At 42.1% G+C, this 14,479-nt stretch overlaps 2 protein-coding genes across 2 annotated transcripts in view; both read left to right on the top strand.

The window, feature by feature from the left end:
- Positions 1 to 618: 618 nt before the first annotated feature.
- The window catches only part of LOC309564374 (uncharacterized protein), a 350,413-nt gene continuing 336,552 nt past the window's right edge, over positions 619 to 14,479 (top strand). Inside the window, exons 1-6 of the mRNA XM_082269001.1 lie at positions 619 to 708; positions 3,978 to 4,122; positions 4,453 to 4,623; positions 4,710 to 4,824; positions 6,046 to 6,200; positions 6,747 to 6,887. Coding sequence (XP_082125127.1) covers positions 4,066 to 4,122; positions 4,453 to 4,623; positions 4,710 to 4,824; positions 6,046 to 6,200; positions 6,747 to 6,887 — 639 coding nt within the window. The 5' untranslated portion in view covers positions 619 to 708; positions 3,978 to 4,065. The remainder of the gene's footprint in view (positions 709 to 3,977; positions 4,123 to 4,452; positions 4,624 to 4,709; positions 4,825 to 6,045; positions 6,201 to 6,746; positions 6,888 to 14,479) is intronic.
- Positions 6,895 to 10,570, top strand: LOC309562648 (uncharacterized protein). The gene is made up of 2 exons (XM_082266921.1): positions 6,895 to 7,097; positions 8,545 to 10,570. Exons 1-2 carry the CDS (start codon positions 7,013 to 7,015, stop codon positions 10,434 to 10,436), a joined length of 1,977 nt encoding a protein of 658 aa, XP_082123047.1. The 5' UTR covers positions 6,895 to 7,012; the 3' UTR covers positions 10,437 to 10,570.

The raw sequence follows: 14,479 nt of genomic DNA on the forward strand, positions 1-14,479 counted from the left end.
TGTTGAAATTGTTAAATTAAAATTCCAATAGAAATTTAAAAGTAAAAAATAAATGAATAAGACTGTGGTGGCCATTTTGTTGTGGTCTCAGGAAGGGACAGGCTTATCCATTAAATCTTTATTTTATTTAGTGTCTTCCTTTTACTAAAAGTCACATTTTCTGTCTCTAAAAAGAAAAAAATAAATAAATAAAACTGGTGGCCATTTTGTTGTGGTCTCAGGAAGGACATACTTGTCCGTTATCTCTTTATTTTAACCCTTTGCTTCACTTGACCTGCATATTATGATTCAGCCAAAGCTCATTGTTATGGGATGTCCTCCTCTGAACTAGACAGGGAAAAATGTTTTAGTAGTAACAAAGAGAATCCTATTTAGGAGCCATTTTGTTGTGGTCTCAGGAAGGACAAGCTTGTCCCTTAGATGTTTATTTTTAACCCTTCACTTCACTTGACCTGCATATTATGATTCAGCCAAAGCTCATTGTTATGGGATGTCCTCCTCTGAACTAGACTGGGAAAATGATTCAGTAGTAACAAAAAGAATCTATTTAGGAGCCATTTTGTTGTAGTCCAACCCTCAAAACTACAACTCCCAGAGATCCTTGCTGCAGCCAGAGACTACAGCTCCCAGCATGCTCAGTTCTACTCCCTCTGCCCCTCTTATAGGACAAAAAGAGGGGGTCTGTGTGGCTGGCTGCTGCTGGAAAAGGTAAAATCTCCCTCCTTTAGAATTAATACCTGGATCTCAGACACCTAGCACTAGTCATTTCTGGTTGGATGGATTCAAAATATCTACAAAAGCTTCTTCTTCCATAATCTGGAGCAATTTAAAAAGTCTCCTAAAAGAGATCACCATCCCGGGCTCTCCGGAGGAGCTGGCATTGGCCAAAAAGGTGCAAAAATTCTCCCTAACCTGGCAACCTCATAGGAGCTACGCCTGCGCCAAAACACCCGGCTCCTCCTACTGAAGATGCCCCCTTGCCACCTAGCTGCACCAACTTAGTCGGAAAGAAGGACCCACTGTGGGAGCCCCAGCTTCACTTGCTGCATGCCTGCCCCAAACCGGGAGGCTTTACTTGGCTGCCAGGCAAGTAGCATTTTTTTGGAAGGAGGTTCACCTTTTGGCTGCTGGTATGGCGGTCTTGTGAATGGCTCCTAGGACAATGCACCCCGGCATGTTCCCTAAGTCCAGGACCGCCTTCTGCAGCTCTAACAGAGTTTTAACAGTATCATGTGACAGGAGACGGAAGTCCTGTCCTAAAGCACCAGGAAATGGCCGGCTGAATCATCCCACCGGGGTCATAATCAGGGGACTTTGATTGATTCTGATGGAAAATACGAAAGGTGTTGAGAATAGGAAAACATTTTAATTAATTGCTGTTCGAGAACAAATTGTCAGGATTATATTATTTATTTAAGTATCTTCATGATAGTCAGTCAATCAAGAAATTGCCTTGTGCAGTTTAATGGATGCTTAGTTTTATTTTTATATATATATATATATATATATATATATATATATATATATTTTTTTTTTTTTTTTTCTTATATACATATATATATATATTTTTTTATTATATATTTATTTATTATAATTATTATATATATTTTTTTATTATTATTATATATTTATTATAATTATATATATATATATATATATATAAATGTATATTATATAATATTTTTTCTTTTATATATATATATATATATATATATATATATATATATATATATATATATATATATATACAAAGCGCTGCGCAAATTGACAGCGCTATATAAGTACCTGAAATAAAATAAAATAAATATCTATATATATATATATATATTTTTTATTATTATTATTATTATTATTATATATTTATCTATTAAAATTATATATATAATATTTTTTTCTTTTTTATATATATATATATATATATATATATATAAAGCGCTGCATAAATTGACAGCGCTATATAAGTACCTGAAATAAAATATATAAATATAGATAAATATATATATATTTTTTTTTTATTATTATTATATATTTATCTATTATATATATATATATATATATATTATATATATGTATATATAATATTTTTTTTCTCATATACTGTATATATATATATATATATATATATATATATATATATATATATATATATATATATATTTTTTTTTTTTTTTTTTTATTATAATATATAAGGTACTTGTATAGCGCTGCATAAATTGACAGCGCTATATAAGTACCTGAAATAAAATAAATAAATATATATATATATTTTTTTTATTATTATTATATATTTATCTATTATAATTATATATATATATATATATATATATATATATAATTTTTTTCTTATATATATATATATATTTTTTTTTTATTATTATAATATATATATATATATATTTTTTCTATTTTATATATATATATATATATATATATATATATATATATATATATATATATATATATATATATATATATATAGGGCTGCGTAAATTGACAGCGCTATACTATATAAGTACCTGAAATAAAATAAAATAAATGTATATATATATATATATATTTTTTTATTATTATTATTATATTTTTATCTATTATAATTATTACACATATATATATATATATATATATATATATTTTTTTTTTTTTTACTTATCACCAAAAATCCAGAAAAAACACAGGATACCAAAAAATTATATAAATTAAGTTGCAGTTCAGTGAGTACAATAAGTATTTGATCCCCCAAGCAAAACATGACTTAGTAGTTGGTGAAGAAACCCTTGTTGGCAAGCACAGAGGTCAGACGTTTCTTATAGTTGGTGACCAGGTTTGCAGACATTTCAGGAGGGATTTTGGTCCACTCTTCTTTACAGACCTTCTCTAAATCCTTAAGGTCTCTTGGCTGTCTCTTGGCAACTCAAAGTTTCAGCTCCCTCCATACATTTTCTTTAGGATTCAGGTCTGGAGACTGGTTAGGCCACTCTATGACGTTAATTTGCTTCTTTTTGAGTCACTCCTTTGTTGCCTTGGCGGTATGTTTTGGGTCATTGTCATGCTGGAAGACCCATCCATGACCCATCTTCAGTGTTCTGGCTGAGGGAAGAAGGTTCTCATCCAAGATTTTACAATACATGGCCCCATCCATTGGCCCCTCAATGCGGCAAAGTCGATCTGTACCTTCAACAGAGAAATAGCCCCAAGCATCCGGTTTCTACCTTCGTTCCTGACTGTAGGGATGGTGTTCTTAGGGTTATATTTGGCATTTTTCTTCCTCCAAACACGGCGAGTCCACCTCCTCAAGAAGGCACATGTACAGTGATGCCAATGAACATATAAATGATTCAGAGAAGGATTGGGAGAAGGTGCTGTGGTCAGATGAGACCAAAATTGAGCTCTTTGGCGTTTAACTCTACTCGCTGTGTTTGGAGGAAGAAAAATGCTGACTATGACCCTAAGAACACCATCCCTACAGTCACCATCCCTACAGTCGCCATCCCTACAGTCGCCATCCCTACAGTCGCCATCCCTACAGTCTCCATTCCTACAGTCACCATCCCTACAGTCAAGAACAGGGGTGGAAACAATATTTTTTGGAGCTGTTTCTCTGCTAAAGGTACTGGTCAACTTTGCTGCATTGAGAGGCCAATGGACAGGGCCATGTATTGTAAAATCTTGGATGAGGACCTTCTTCCTTCAACCAGAACACTGAAGCTGGGTCATGGATGGGTCTTCCAGTATGACAATGACCCAAAACATACCGTCAAGGCAACAGAGTGGCTCAAGACGAAGAGCATAATGGTCATGGAGTGACCTAGTCAGTCTCTGGACCTTAATCCAATAGAACATTTATGAAGGGAGCTGAAACTTTGAGTTGCCAAGAGACAGCCAAGAAAGCTTAAGGATTTAGAGACGATCTGTAAAGAAGAGAGGGAGAGAGAGAGATTCTTGATTTGATGTAATTTTTTATTTATTTTTTTTTTCAGATGATTTTTCCTACATTGTCCTCTCACTTCTACTAAAGCCTCCTAAGATATAAGAGATTAGGATCCATCTGACCAACACAGGAGCAAGATGGCTGAGGGGATATTTAACCTGACCCTGGAGATCATTTACCTGCTGACCGGAGAGGTGAGGAGGATTCTGGGAGGTCACATGACATCACTCTTATCTATTTATAAAACACAGACCTGACGGGAGAGGTGAGGAGGATTCTGGGAGGTCACATGACATCACTCTTATCTATTTATAAAACACAGACCTGACGGGAGAGGTGAGATGGATTTTGGGAGGTCACATGACATCACTTTTATCTCTTTTAATAAAACACAGACCTGATGGGAGAGGTGAGGAGGATTCTGGGAGGTCACATGACATCACTCTTATCTCTGTTAATGACTGGAGAGGTGAGGAGGATTCTGGTAATGTACATCCTTTTTTATTATTGTGTCCTTTACATAGGATTATGAGTTACTGAAGACTAGATCTGGAAAAGAATTACCATACAACAGCAGTACTTCCGACCCATTACCCATCATGGAGCCTCCTCCTCCTTCCCTTACATCTGAGATGAACAACAAGAAGCAGATCATAGAAGTCACCCAGAAGATCATTGAGCTGCTGACAGGAAAGGTAAGCGGTGTCGGGAATTCTGGGACATTATCCAGTAACAGACAAGAGATGTGTCTGGATGGTGACTGTATCATTGTGTGTGTCAGGTTCCTATAAGGTGTCAGGATGTCACTGTCTATTTCTCCATGGAGGAGTGGGAGTATATAGAAGGACACAAGAATCTCTACAAGGACGTCATGATGGAGAACTGGTCACTCCCAGGTAAGAAGAGACAAGTTTCTTCTTCAGGTTTCTGAGAAGCTCCTTGAAGTACATTGTTTCTTATTCCCAAAATATTTTAACACTTAAGCGAGAGGCAAAAGTAGAGGAGGGACTAAATACCCTCCCAGCAGCCAGCATCAGGTGAAGACTGATTACTGAGATATGCTTGCTGCTGGGAGACATCCACTGGTGGACACTGGAGCCAAAACCCTGTGACCAGGAAACCACAGTGCCAACAGCAGGTGATCCAGGTCCTGACAGATAGAGGGAAGCCCTCATAATTGCCACTGCAGGTGTACAGAGCCAGGAACACAGCACATAGATCTCACCGGTAGACTCCTTGAGGGATGAAATAAACTGACCAGGAGTTTAACTCTCCAGCAACATTGAAATACTGTACTACTTCTTGGAAAAGACGGTGTTCAGCAACAAACATAAAATCTGATTTCTTTGACTGTCCCTCTGAAAGGAAGGGGGGAATCAGGACTGAGATCCGGAACAAGGGAAACAGGTATAAGGCGGCAGGGTGCAGGATGCAGAGCAAAAGCAAGACCAGGAGCAGGACATAGGTGCAAGGCAGGTGCAGGCACGAATCAGGCTAAGGATTTAACAGCAAGCATGTATTTGGGTGGCGGGCATGGAAGTGACAGGAACAAGTAATGGAGGAACTAAATACCCTCCCAGCATCATGTGGAGACTGAATACTGGGATCTGCTGGCTGCTGGGAGACAATCGCTGGTGGACACTGAAGCTAAAATCCTCTGCCCAGGGAACCACAGTGCCGCCAGCAGGTGATCCAGGTACTTACAGATAGAGTGAACCACTCATAATGGACACAGCAGGTTTACAGTGACAGGAACTCAGCGTAGAGATCTCACCAACAGAGTCCCAGAGGAATAAAAGAAACTGTAAAGGAGTTTAACTCTCCATCATCTATCAAACATTGAAATACTGTTCAACTTCTAGGAAAATATGGTGTTCAGCAACAGGAAATCTGATTTCTTTGGTCTGTCCCCCAGAAAGTACATTTTCAAATAGTTACTGAATGTCACTGCTATTAGAATGACTTTATTCATTTGTTTTTGCTACGTTGACTTCTCTTGACTTTTCTGACTTTCTCATGTTTGGGTATTCATTCATAATTTACCTTTTTTCGCTGAAGTAGAGGAAAATACAAATACAAAGGCTGTTCACTTCCTATTTGTGTCTTTCTCCATTAAGCTTTGAGGTTACTTGACGATGGAGCATCTATTCAGAAGATCGACTATTCTAAAGGATATGTTTCAGAGCTGCTAATGTTCATTAATGAGCGAAGTCACGTCAATGAAAGGATGTTACAGCTCACCCTGGAGATCATCTACCTGCTGACCGGAGAGGTGAGGAGGATTCTGGGAGGTCACATGACATCACTCTTATCTCTATTAATAAAACAGAGACCTGACCGGAGAGGTGAGGAGGATTCTGGGAGGTCACATGACATCACTCTTATCTCTAATAATAAAACACAGAGCTGACCGGGGGGATGATGAGGATTCTGGGAGGTCACATGACATCACTCTTATCTCTATTAATAAAACACAGACCTGACCGGAGAGATGAGGAGGATTCTGGGAGGTCACATGACATCACTCTTATCTCTATTAATAAAACACAGACCTGACTGGAGAGGTGAGGAGGATTCTGGGAGGTCACATGACATCACTCTTATCTCTATTAATAAAACACAGAGCTGACCGGAGAGGTGAGGAGGATTCTGGGAGGTCACATGACATTACTCTTATCTCTATTAATAAAACACAGAGCTGACCGGAGAGGTGAGGGGGATTCTGTGAGGTCACATGACATCACTCTTATCTCTATTAATAAAACACAGACCTGACCAGAGAGGTCTGTTGCTCATTTCTGCGTTTCTTCATATTTAGAATTACACTGTAGTGAAAAAGGGGTTTCATCACAGTATGCTTCAAGGCATTGACCCTCATCCCTTGCCGGCATCTGACATAAACAACGACAAGAAGATTATAGAAGTCACCCAGAAGATCATTGATTTGCTGACAGGAGAGGTGAGCGGTGCCGGGAATTCTGGGACATTATCCAGTAACAGACAAGGGATGTGTCTGGATGGTGACTGTATCATTGTGTGTGTCAGGTTCCTATAAGGTGTCAGGATGTCACTGTCTATTTCTCCATGGAGGAGTGGGAGTATATAGAAGGACACAAGGATCTCTACAAGGACGTCATGATGGAGGACCGGCCACCCCTCACATCACCGGGTAAGTAGCATGTCAATCACATTTCTACACACATGGATATAAAGCAGAAAGTTCTTATGTTAGGTTATGTTAGGGTTCAATATTGAGTTGGCCCACCCTTGGCAGCTATAACAGCTTCAACTCTTCTGGGAAGGCTGTCCACAAGGTTTAGGAGTGTGTCTATGGAAAGGTTTGACCATTCTTCCAGAAGCGCATTTGTGAGGTCAGGCACTGATGTTGAAGTCCTGGCTCTCAGTCTCCACTCTAATTCATCCCAAAGGTGTTCTATCGGGTTGAGGTCAGGAATCTGTGCAGGCCAGTTAAGTTCCTCCACCCCAAACTCGCTCATTTGGGTCTGGTATGGGTTTTAAAGGGGACCTCATGCCAAAAATGTGTGGGGTTCCCCCAAAATCTATCCCTATGGTCTGGTATGGATTTTAAGGGGAACCCCAAGCCAAAAAAATGGATTCCCCCCCCCCCCTAATCCATACCAGACCCTTATCAGAGCATGCAACCTGGCAACCCCGGAAGGGGGGGGATGTTAGCAGCCCCACCTTCCTGAACCATACCGGGCCACATGCCCTGAAAATGCGGAGAGCAAAGCACCTTGTCCCCATGTTGATGAGGACAAGGGCCTCTTCCCCACAACCCTGGCCCAGCGGTTATGGGGGTACGGGGTTAGCCTATTGGAATCTGGAAGCCCTCTTTAAGAAGGGCCACCTGATCCTTCCTTCCCATGTGAATAAGTACGAGGTATATAGTACCCCACGCCAAAAAAATGGAGTGGAAGGCCCCCCAAAATCCATACCAGACCTTTCTCTGAGCATGCAACCTTGCAATCCCGGAAGGGGGGGGGGTGTTAGCAGCCCTACCTTCCTGAACCCTACCAGGCCACATGCGCTGAACATGCGGGGGGCAAAGCACCCTGTCCCCATGTTGACGAGGACAAGGGCCTCTTCCCCACAACCCTGGCCCAGCGGTTATGGGGGTACGGGGGTAGCTTATCGGAATCTGGAAGCCCTCTTTAAGAAGGGCCACCTGATCCTTCCCGCCCATGTTAATAAGTACGAAGTATATACCCCTGCTCATTCATCAAAAAATGTAGAAACAAACCGTTTTTGAAAAGTCCTTTAAAAAAAAAAATAGGACGCTCAAAAAACATGGGAAAATGCTTAAAAACGCACAATTTGGGTGTTTAAGTGCATTTCTATGGAGAAATAAAAACACCTAAAAATGCACCAATCTGCCTGCCACAAAAGTAGCTCTAACAACTTTTTTTAAGAGACTTGGAGTGGAGATGTGAACCATATCCATAGAGAATAATAGATTATTTTCTTCCTGAGTGTTTCGAGCTTCGAGCTACAAAACGATCAGGTGTGAATCGGGCCTAATAATGATATTGGGGTTTCGTATTGTGCTAAATGCAGACTGTGTTGTGTGATATATATGCTGCATTTTGTTCCCTCAGATTTACCAGGACGTTGGAATTTATTGGACAGCCAGAGCTCAATAAGATCCGTTGAAGAAGGGCACCTCCCAAACCAAGACAATCTGAATTCCGTCCAATCCGTTGAAGAAGGGCACCTCCCAAACCAAGACAATCTGAGTTCCGTCCAATCCGTTGAAGAAGAGCACCTCCCAAACCAGGACAGTTCCATTTCAACGGCCAGTAACAGTCTTCAATATCCAAAGGATCAAGATGAACCTGAAGTGTGTGACATAAATATGTGTCCATCAACTGACGGTGTTGGTGGGATGCCCCAGTCTTTAGCAGGTCCAACAGGCCTTAGCATAGACTCTGACTCTACTGACCCTCAACAGGCAAACTCATCCTTGGCCTGTCCACTTTGCGGTAAGACATTTACCAAGAAGTCCAAATTGTCAAAGCATGTCAAGTACCACACTGTTAAGAGGCCTCACTCTTGCCCAGAATGTGACAAGAGCTTCGTCCGGTCTTCTGACCTGGCCAAGCACGCCATCGTTCACACAGGCGAGAAGCCGTTTGCCTGCAATGAGTGCGGCAGACGTTTTGTCAGCAAGGCCTACCTCGCCATCCACACCCGAATCCACACGGGCGAGAGGCCATATTCCTGCTCTGAGTGCAAGAAGCGTTTTGTCAGCATCTCGGCGCTCATTGTCCACCAAAAGATTCATACAGGGGAGAGGCCCCACACCTGCTCGGAGTGTGGGAAGGGCTTCATTCGAAAGTCTGACCTGGTCCAGCACCAAAGGGTCCACACTGGAGAGAAGCCCTATTCCTGCAATGAGTGTGGCAAACGATTCTTCAGCAAGCCTCATCTCGTTGTCCACCAAAGAATCCACACAGGAGAGCGACCGTTTTCCTGCATCGACTGTGGCAAGTGCTTCAGTAGCAAGACGCACCTGGTGGTCCATCGGCGTATTCACACCGGGGACAGGCCGTACCCATGCCCGGAGTGCGGCAGGTGTTTCATCCGGAAGGCTGTCCTAGTCCTGCACCAGAGGAGCCATGCTGGGGAGAAGCCATATTCTTGTCCTGAGTGCGGACGCCATTTTGCCTACAAGACCTACCTGAGCAGCCACCGCAAGATCCACCTTGGCATGAAGCCCTTCCCTTGCCCCGAATGCGGCAAATGCTTCATCAGCAACTCTGAATTGGGGAAGCACCGGAGAACTCACACAGGGGAACGGCCCCATTTTTGCGCAGAGTGCGGAAAATGCTTCACTAAGAAATCCCACCTCAACCGTCATCTGAGGATCCACTCCGGTGACAAGCCTCATTCCTGCAACTGGTGCAGCAAGTGTTTCATTGACAATTCTGACCTGGTCAAGCACCAGCTGACCCACACACGGGATAAAACCTGTTCCTGCCCAGAATGTGGAAAGAGCTTCCTTAACAACTCCCACCTTGTTCTTCACAGCCGAGTCCACCACGGTGCTGAGCAGTACCCATGTCCTGAGTGTGGAAAGTGCTTTAATACTCCCGCCCTCCTTCTGAACCACCAGAGGTCCCACACTGAGGAGAAACCGTTCATCTGCAGTGAGTGTGGGAAGAGCTTTGTCCGAAATATGGATCTAGTGAAACACCTGAGGAGTCACACGGGTGAGAAGCCTTATTCTTGCACAGAGTGTGGGCGCAGCTTTGCCGAGAAGTCTTACCTTCACATACACCAGAGAACTCATACAGGTGAACGGCCTTACCCCTGTCCGTTGTGTGGCAAATGTTTCATCAGCAACTCCGACCTAGCCAAGCATGTGCGGATTCATACAGGCGAGCGACCTCATGGCTGCACGCAGTGCGGAAAACGCTTTATAAAAAAGTCACATCTCACCCGACACCTGAAGATCCACGTGGATGTACAGATTGACTTTCCACTTTGAATCAGGAATTCTCAGTGTTCAGGTGAACACTAAATTGGGTCACCCAAAACCCAACAGTTATAGAAGGTTAACTAGTGTCCACCAAAACCCAACAGTTATAGAAGGTTAAATAGTGTCCACCAAAACCCAACAGTTATAGAAGGTTAAATAGTGTCCACCAAAACCCAACAGTTATAGAAGGTTAACTAGTGTCCACCAAAACCCACCAGTTATAGAAGGTTAACTAGTGTCCACCAAAACCCAACAGTTATAGAAGGTTAAATAGTGTCCACCAAAACCCAACAGTTATAGAAGGTTAAATAGTGTCCACCAAAACCCAACAGTTGTAGAAGACTAAATAGTGTCCACCAAAACCCAACAGTTATAGAAGGTTAAATAGTGTCCACCAAAACCCAACAGTTATAGAAGGTTAAATAGTGTCCACCAAAACCCAACAGTTGTAGAAGGCTAAATAGGGTCCACCAAACTCCAACAGTTATAGAGAACCAAATGGGGTCCACCAAAATCCACCAGCTTAGAGGAGCAAATGAGGTCCATCAAAACCCAGCTGCTCCAACAAATTAAATGGCCCACCAAAACTCAATAGCTATTGGGGACTAGATGTGGTCTACTAAGACCCAGCAGCCTAAAGAACACAATCCGGGTCTCCCAAAACCAAACAGTTATAGAAGACTGAATGGAGTCCATCAAATTCCAACAGCTATAAATAAAACAAACTGGGTCCACCAAAATCCATCAGCTTGAAGGCCCACGAAAATGCAATAGCTATAGGGGACTAAATGTGCTCCACCAAAACCTGGTGAACACTGATTGGGGCCCCCAAAACACAACAGCTATAGAGGACTAAATAGGGTCCACCAAAACCCAACAGTTACAGAAGACTGAATGGGGTCCACCAAATTCTAACTGCTTTAAGGAGCAAACCGAGTCCATCAAAACCCACATTTTTTTTTTTAATTAAAGAACGCCCACCAAAACTCAATCGCTATAAGGGACTAAGTGTGGTCCATCAATACCTAGAAGCCTGGGGAACACTGATTGGGGTCCCCCAAAACACAACAGCTATAGAGGACTAAATAGGGTCCACCAAAACCCAACAGTTACAGAAGACTGAATGGCGTCCACCAAATTCTAACTGCTTTAAAGAGTAAACAGAGTCCATCAAAACCCAAATTCTATAAAATTAAAGAACACCCACCAAAACTCAATCACTATAAGGGACTAAATGTGGTCTATTAAGACCTAGAAGCCTGGAGAACACTGACTGGGGTCCCCCAAAACACAACAGCTATAGAGGACTAAATAGGGTCCACCAAAACCCAACAGTTACAGTAGACTGAATGGGGTCCACCAAATTCTAACTGCTTCGAGGAGTAAACAGAGTCCATCAAAACCCAAATTGTGGTCTATCAAAACCCAGAAGCCTGGGGAACACTGATTGGGGTCCCCCAAAACACAACAGCTATAGAGGACTAAATAGGGTCCACCAAAACCCAACAGTTACAGAAGACTGAATGGCGTCCACCAAATTCTAACTGCTTTGAGGAGTAAACAGAGTCCATCAAAACCCAAATTCCATAAAATTAAAGAACACCCACCAAAACTCAATCACTATAAGGGATTAAATGTGGTCTATTAAAACCCAGAAGCCTGGAGAACACTGATTGGGGTCCCCGAAAACTCACCAGGTATAAAGGACTAAATAGGATTCACCAAAACCCAACAATCATAGAAGACTGAATGGGTTTTCATCTAAATCTTACAGCTATAGACATACTAAATGGGGTTCAACAAAATTCAGCAGCTATAGGGGACTAAATGGGATCCACTAAAATCCAGCAGCTATTGCGTACTAAATAGGGTCTACTAAAACCTAGTAGTCGCAGAGATACCAAAGAATGAAGAAATTCTAAGTGTATAGAAATGTATTGAGCAACCACTTGAGTAAGTACTCCTTCGGGTCTTAGATTACTTTAAAATTTTACATGGAGCCCTTGATTCATAGCTATAGATCCGATTACCCACTTAGCATTATGTATATAAAAGTATGAATCACACTTAGTCTGAGGCCTATGAAGGTCCAAACCTGCCAGTAAGTAACATTTCAAATTTTTTGCAATTAAACATTTTTTTAGCCTTCGGGCATTGGTGAATCCAATATTTGACCTCACAAGTCAATAAGACCCTCTTGTAAGGTACAAGAGCTGGCATAGAAGTGGGTTTCCATTTGTGTATCTTGAGAAAATGGTTGGAAGACCTATAGGGTCACCCTACGGAGGTTTGTACTGATAATTGAAGAACAAAGACTTTCTTTACTCACAAAATACATTTTCGGTGTGGACCTCTACAGTTCCGTTACGTTCATGTTGTAGCTTTGGCATGATGGCCGTGGACAAAATCATCCCCTGGGGGATACTTATTAACATTTCAGTCCCAGTCCCACCACAGTATTTGGTCTTCCTCAGGCTTGCCATTGATGGGTGGACCTGCCCAGACCTTGCCCAGTTACCTGCATGGCCCCCAAAACCCTACCTCTCCCACTCTTAGCTCACCATCACCGTAATGAATGCTTTACTGAGTTACTGTGCAAATAAGGGTGAGATTGTGATCCCTGGACATGGCCCGGGACACAGCATGATCCGGGCTGGAGTCCAAGATGCAGGACCGTCCCGGCAAATCCGGAACAGTTGGCTTCTGTACGTTGGGGTCATGGTGAGACTAAAGGGACCCACAATTGCTATTTAAAGTGTATGTCCAGCCAAAACTTCTTAGTTTTTAATAGAAGGGGGGGGTTTAGATTCCTTTTTACTGCCATCCAGGGTCCGTACTTCCTGTCCTGATGACGATTTACCAGACAGAAAGTGAGGAAAAACCTACAACAGCAACATCCTATTAGATTCATATTTTTGTCTGTGTCCCTGTTGCAGATTTCCCCTCACTTCCTGTCTGATGAAACCGTTGTCAGCAGGACAGGAAGTGAGGGTAAATTTCTCTAACAGAGCCCTGGATAACCAGTAAAATCTAACAGGGGGTCTGATCCCTCCCCACTCCATCCAAAAGTAGAAGAAAATGCTTCAAATACACTGGGCATTACCTGGGACACAGCATTATCAGGGCTGAGGTCCAAATGTGGGACTGTCCCGGCAAATCTGGGACAGTTGGCATCTGTACGTTGGGGTCATGGTGAGACTAAAAAGAGAGAGATTGTTATTTAAAATACATTTTATCTTTTAGGTGAATAGTGGTTTGTTGACCCAACCTTGCATTCTTCCAACGTCCTCTGCTCCTCCCACAAAGCCGTATTGCCGGCCCTTTCTTGGGCAGTTTTTTCCAATATTGTAGTTCATCAACAGGGAGCAATGCCAACTTTTGCCAAGAGTTACTGTGCAAATAAGGATGATATTGTGATCCCTGGGCATGACCTGGGACACAGTAATATCAGGGCTGAAGTCAAAATGTGGGACTGTCCCGGCAAATCTGGGACGGTTGGCATCTGTACGTTGGGGGTCATGGTGAGACTAAAGAGAGAGATTGTTATTTAAAATACATTTTATCTTTTAGGTGAATAGTGGTTTGTTGACCCAACCTTGCATTCTTCCAACGTCCTCTGCTCCTCCCTCAAAGCCGTATTGCCGGCCCTTTCTTGGGCAGTTTTTTCCAATATTGTAGTTCATCAACAGGGAGCAATGCCAACTTTTTCCAAGAGTTACTGTGCAAATAAGGATGATATTGTGATCCCTGGGCATGACCTGGGACACAGTAATATCAGGGCTGAAGTCAAAATGTGGGACTGTCCCGGAAAATCTGGGACGGTTGGCATCTGTACGTTGGGGTCATGGTGAGACTAAAGAGAGAGATTGTTATTTAAAATACATTTTATCTTTTAGGCGAATGGTGGTGTGTTGATCCAACCTTGCACCCCTCCAATGTTCTTTGCTCCTCCCACAAAGCCGTATTGGTGACCCTTTCCTGCAAAAAATTTTTCCAGTATTATAGAGCTTATCCAGGAGGAGCAATTCCAACTTTTGGCTTTGCAATGGCCA

The sequence above is a fragment of the Pelophylax lessonae genome (assembly GCF_965119305.1).
Source record: "Pelophylax lessonae genome assembly, chromosome: 9".
In the NCBI taxonomy this organism is placed as follows: domain Eukaryota; kingdom Metazoa; phylum Chordata; class Amphibia; order Anura; family Ranidae; genus Pelophylax; species Pelophylax lessonae.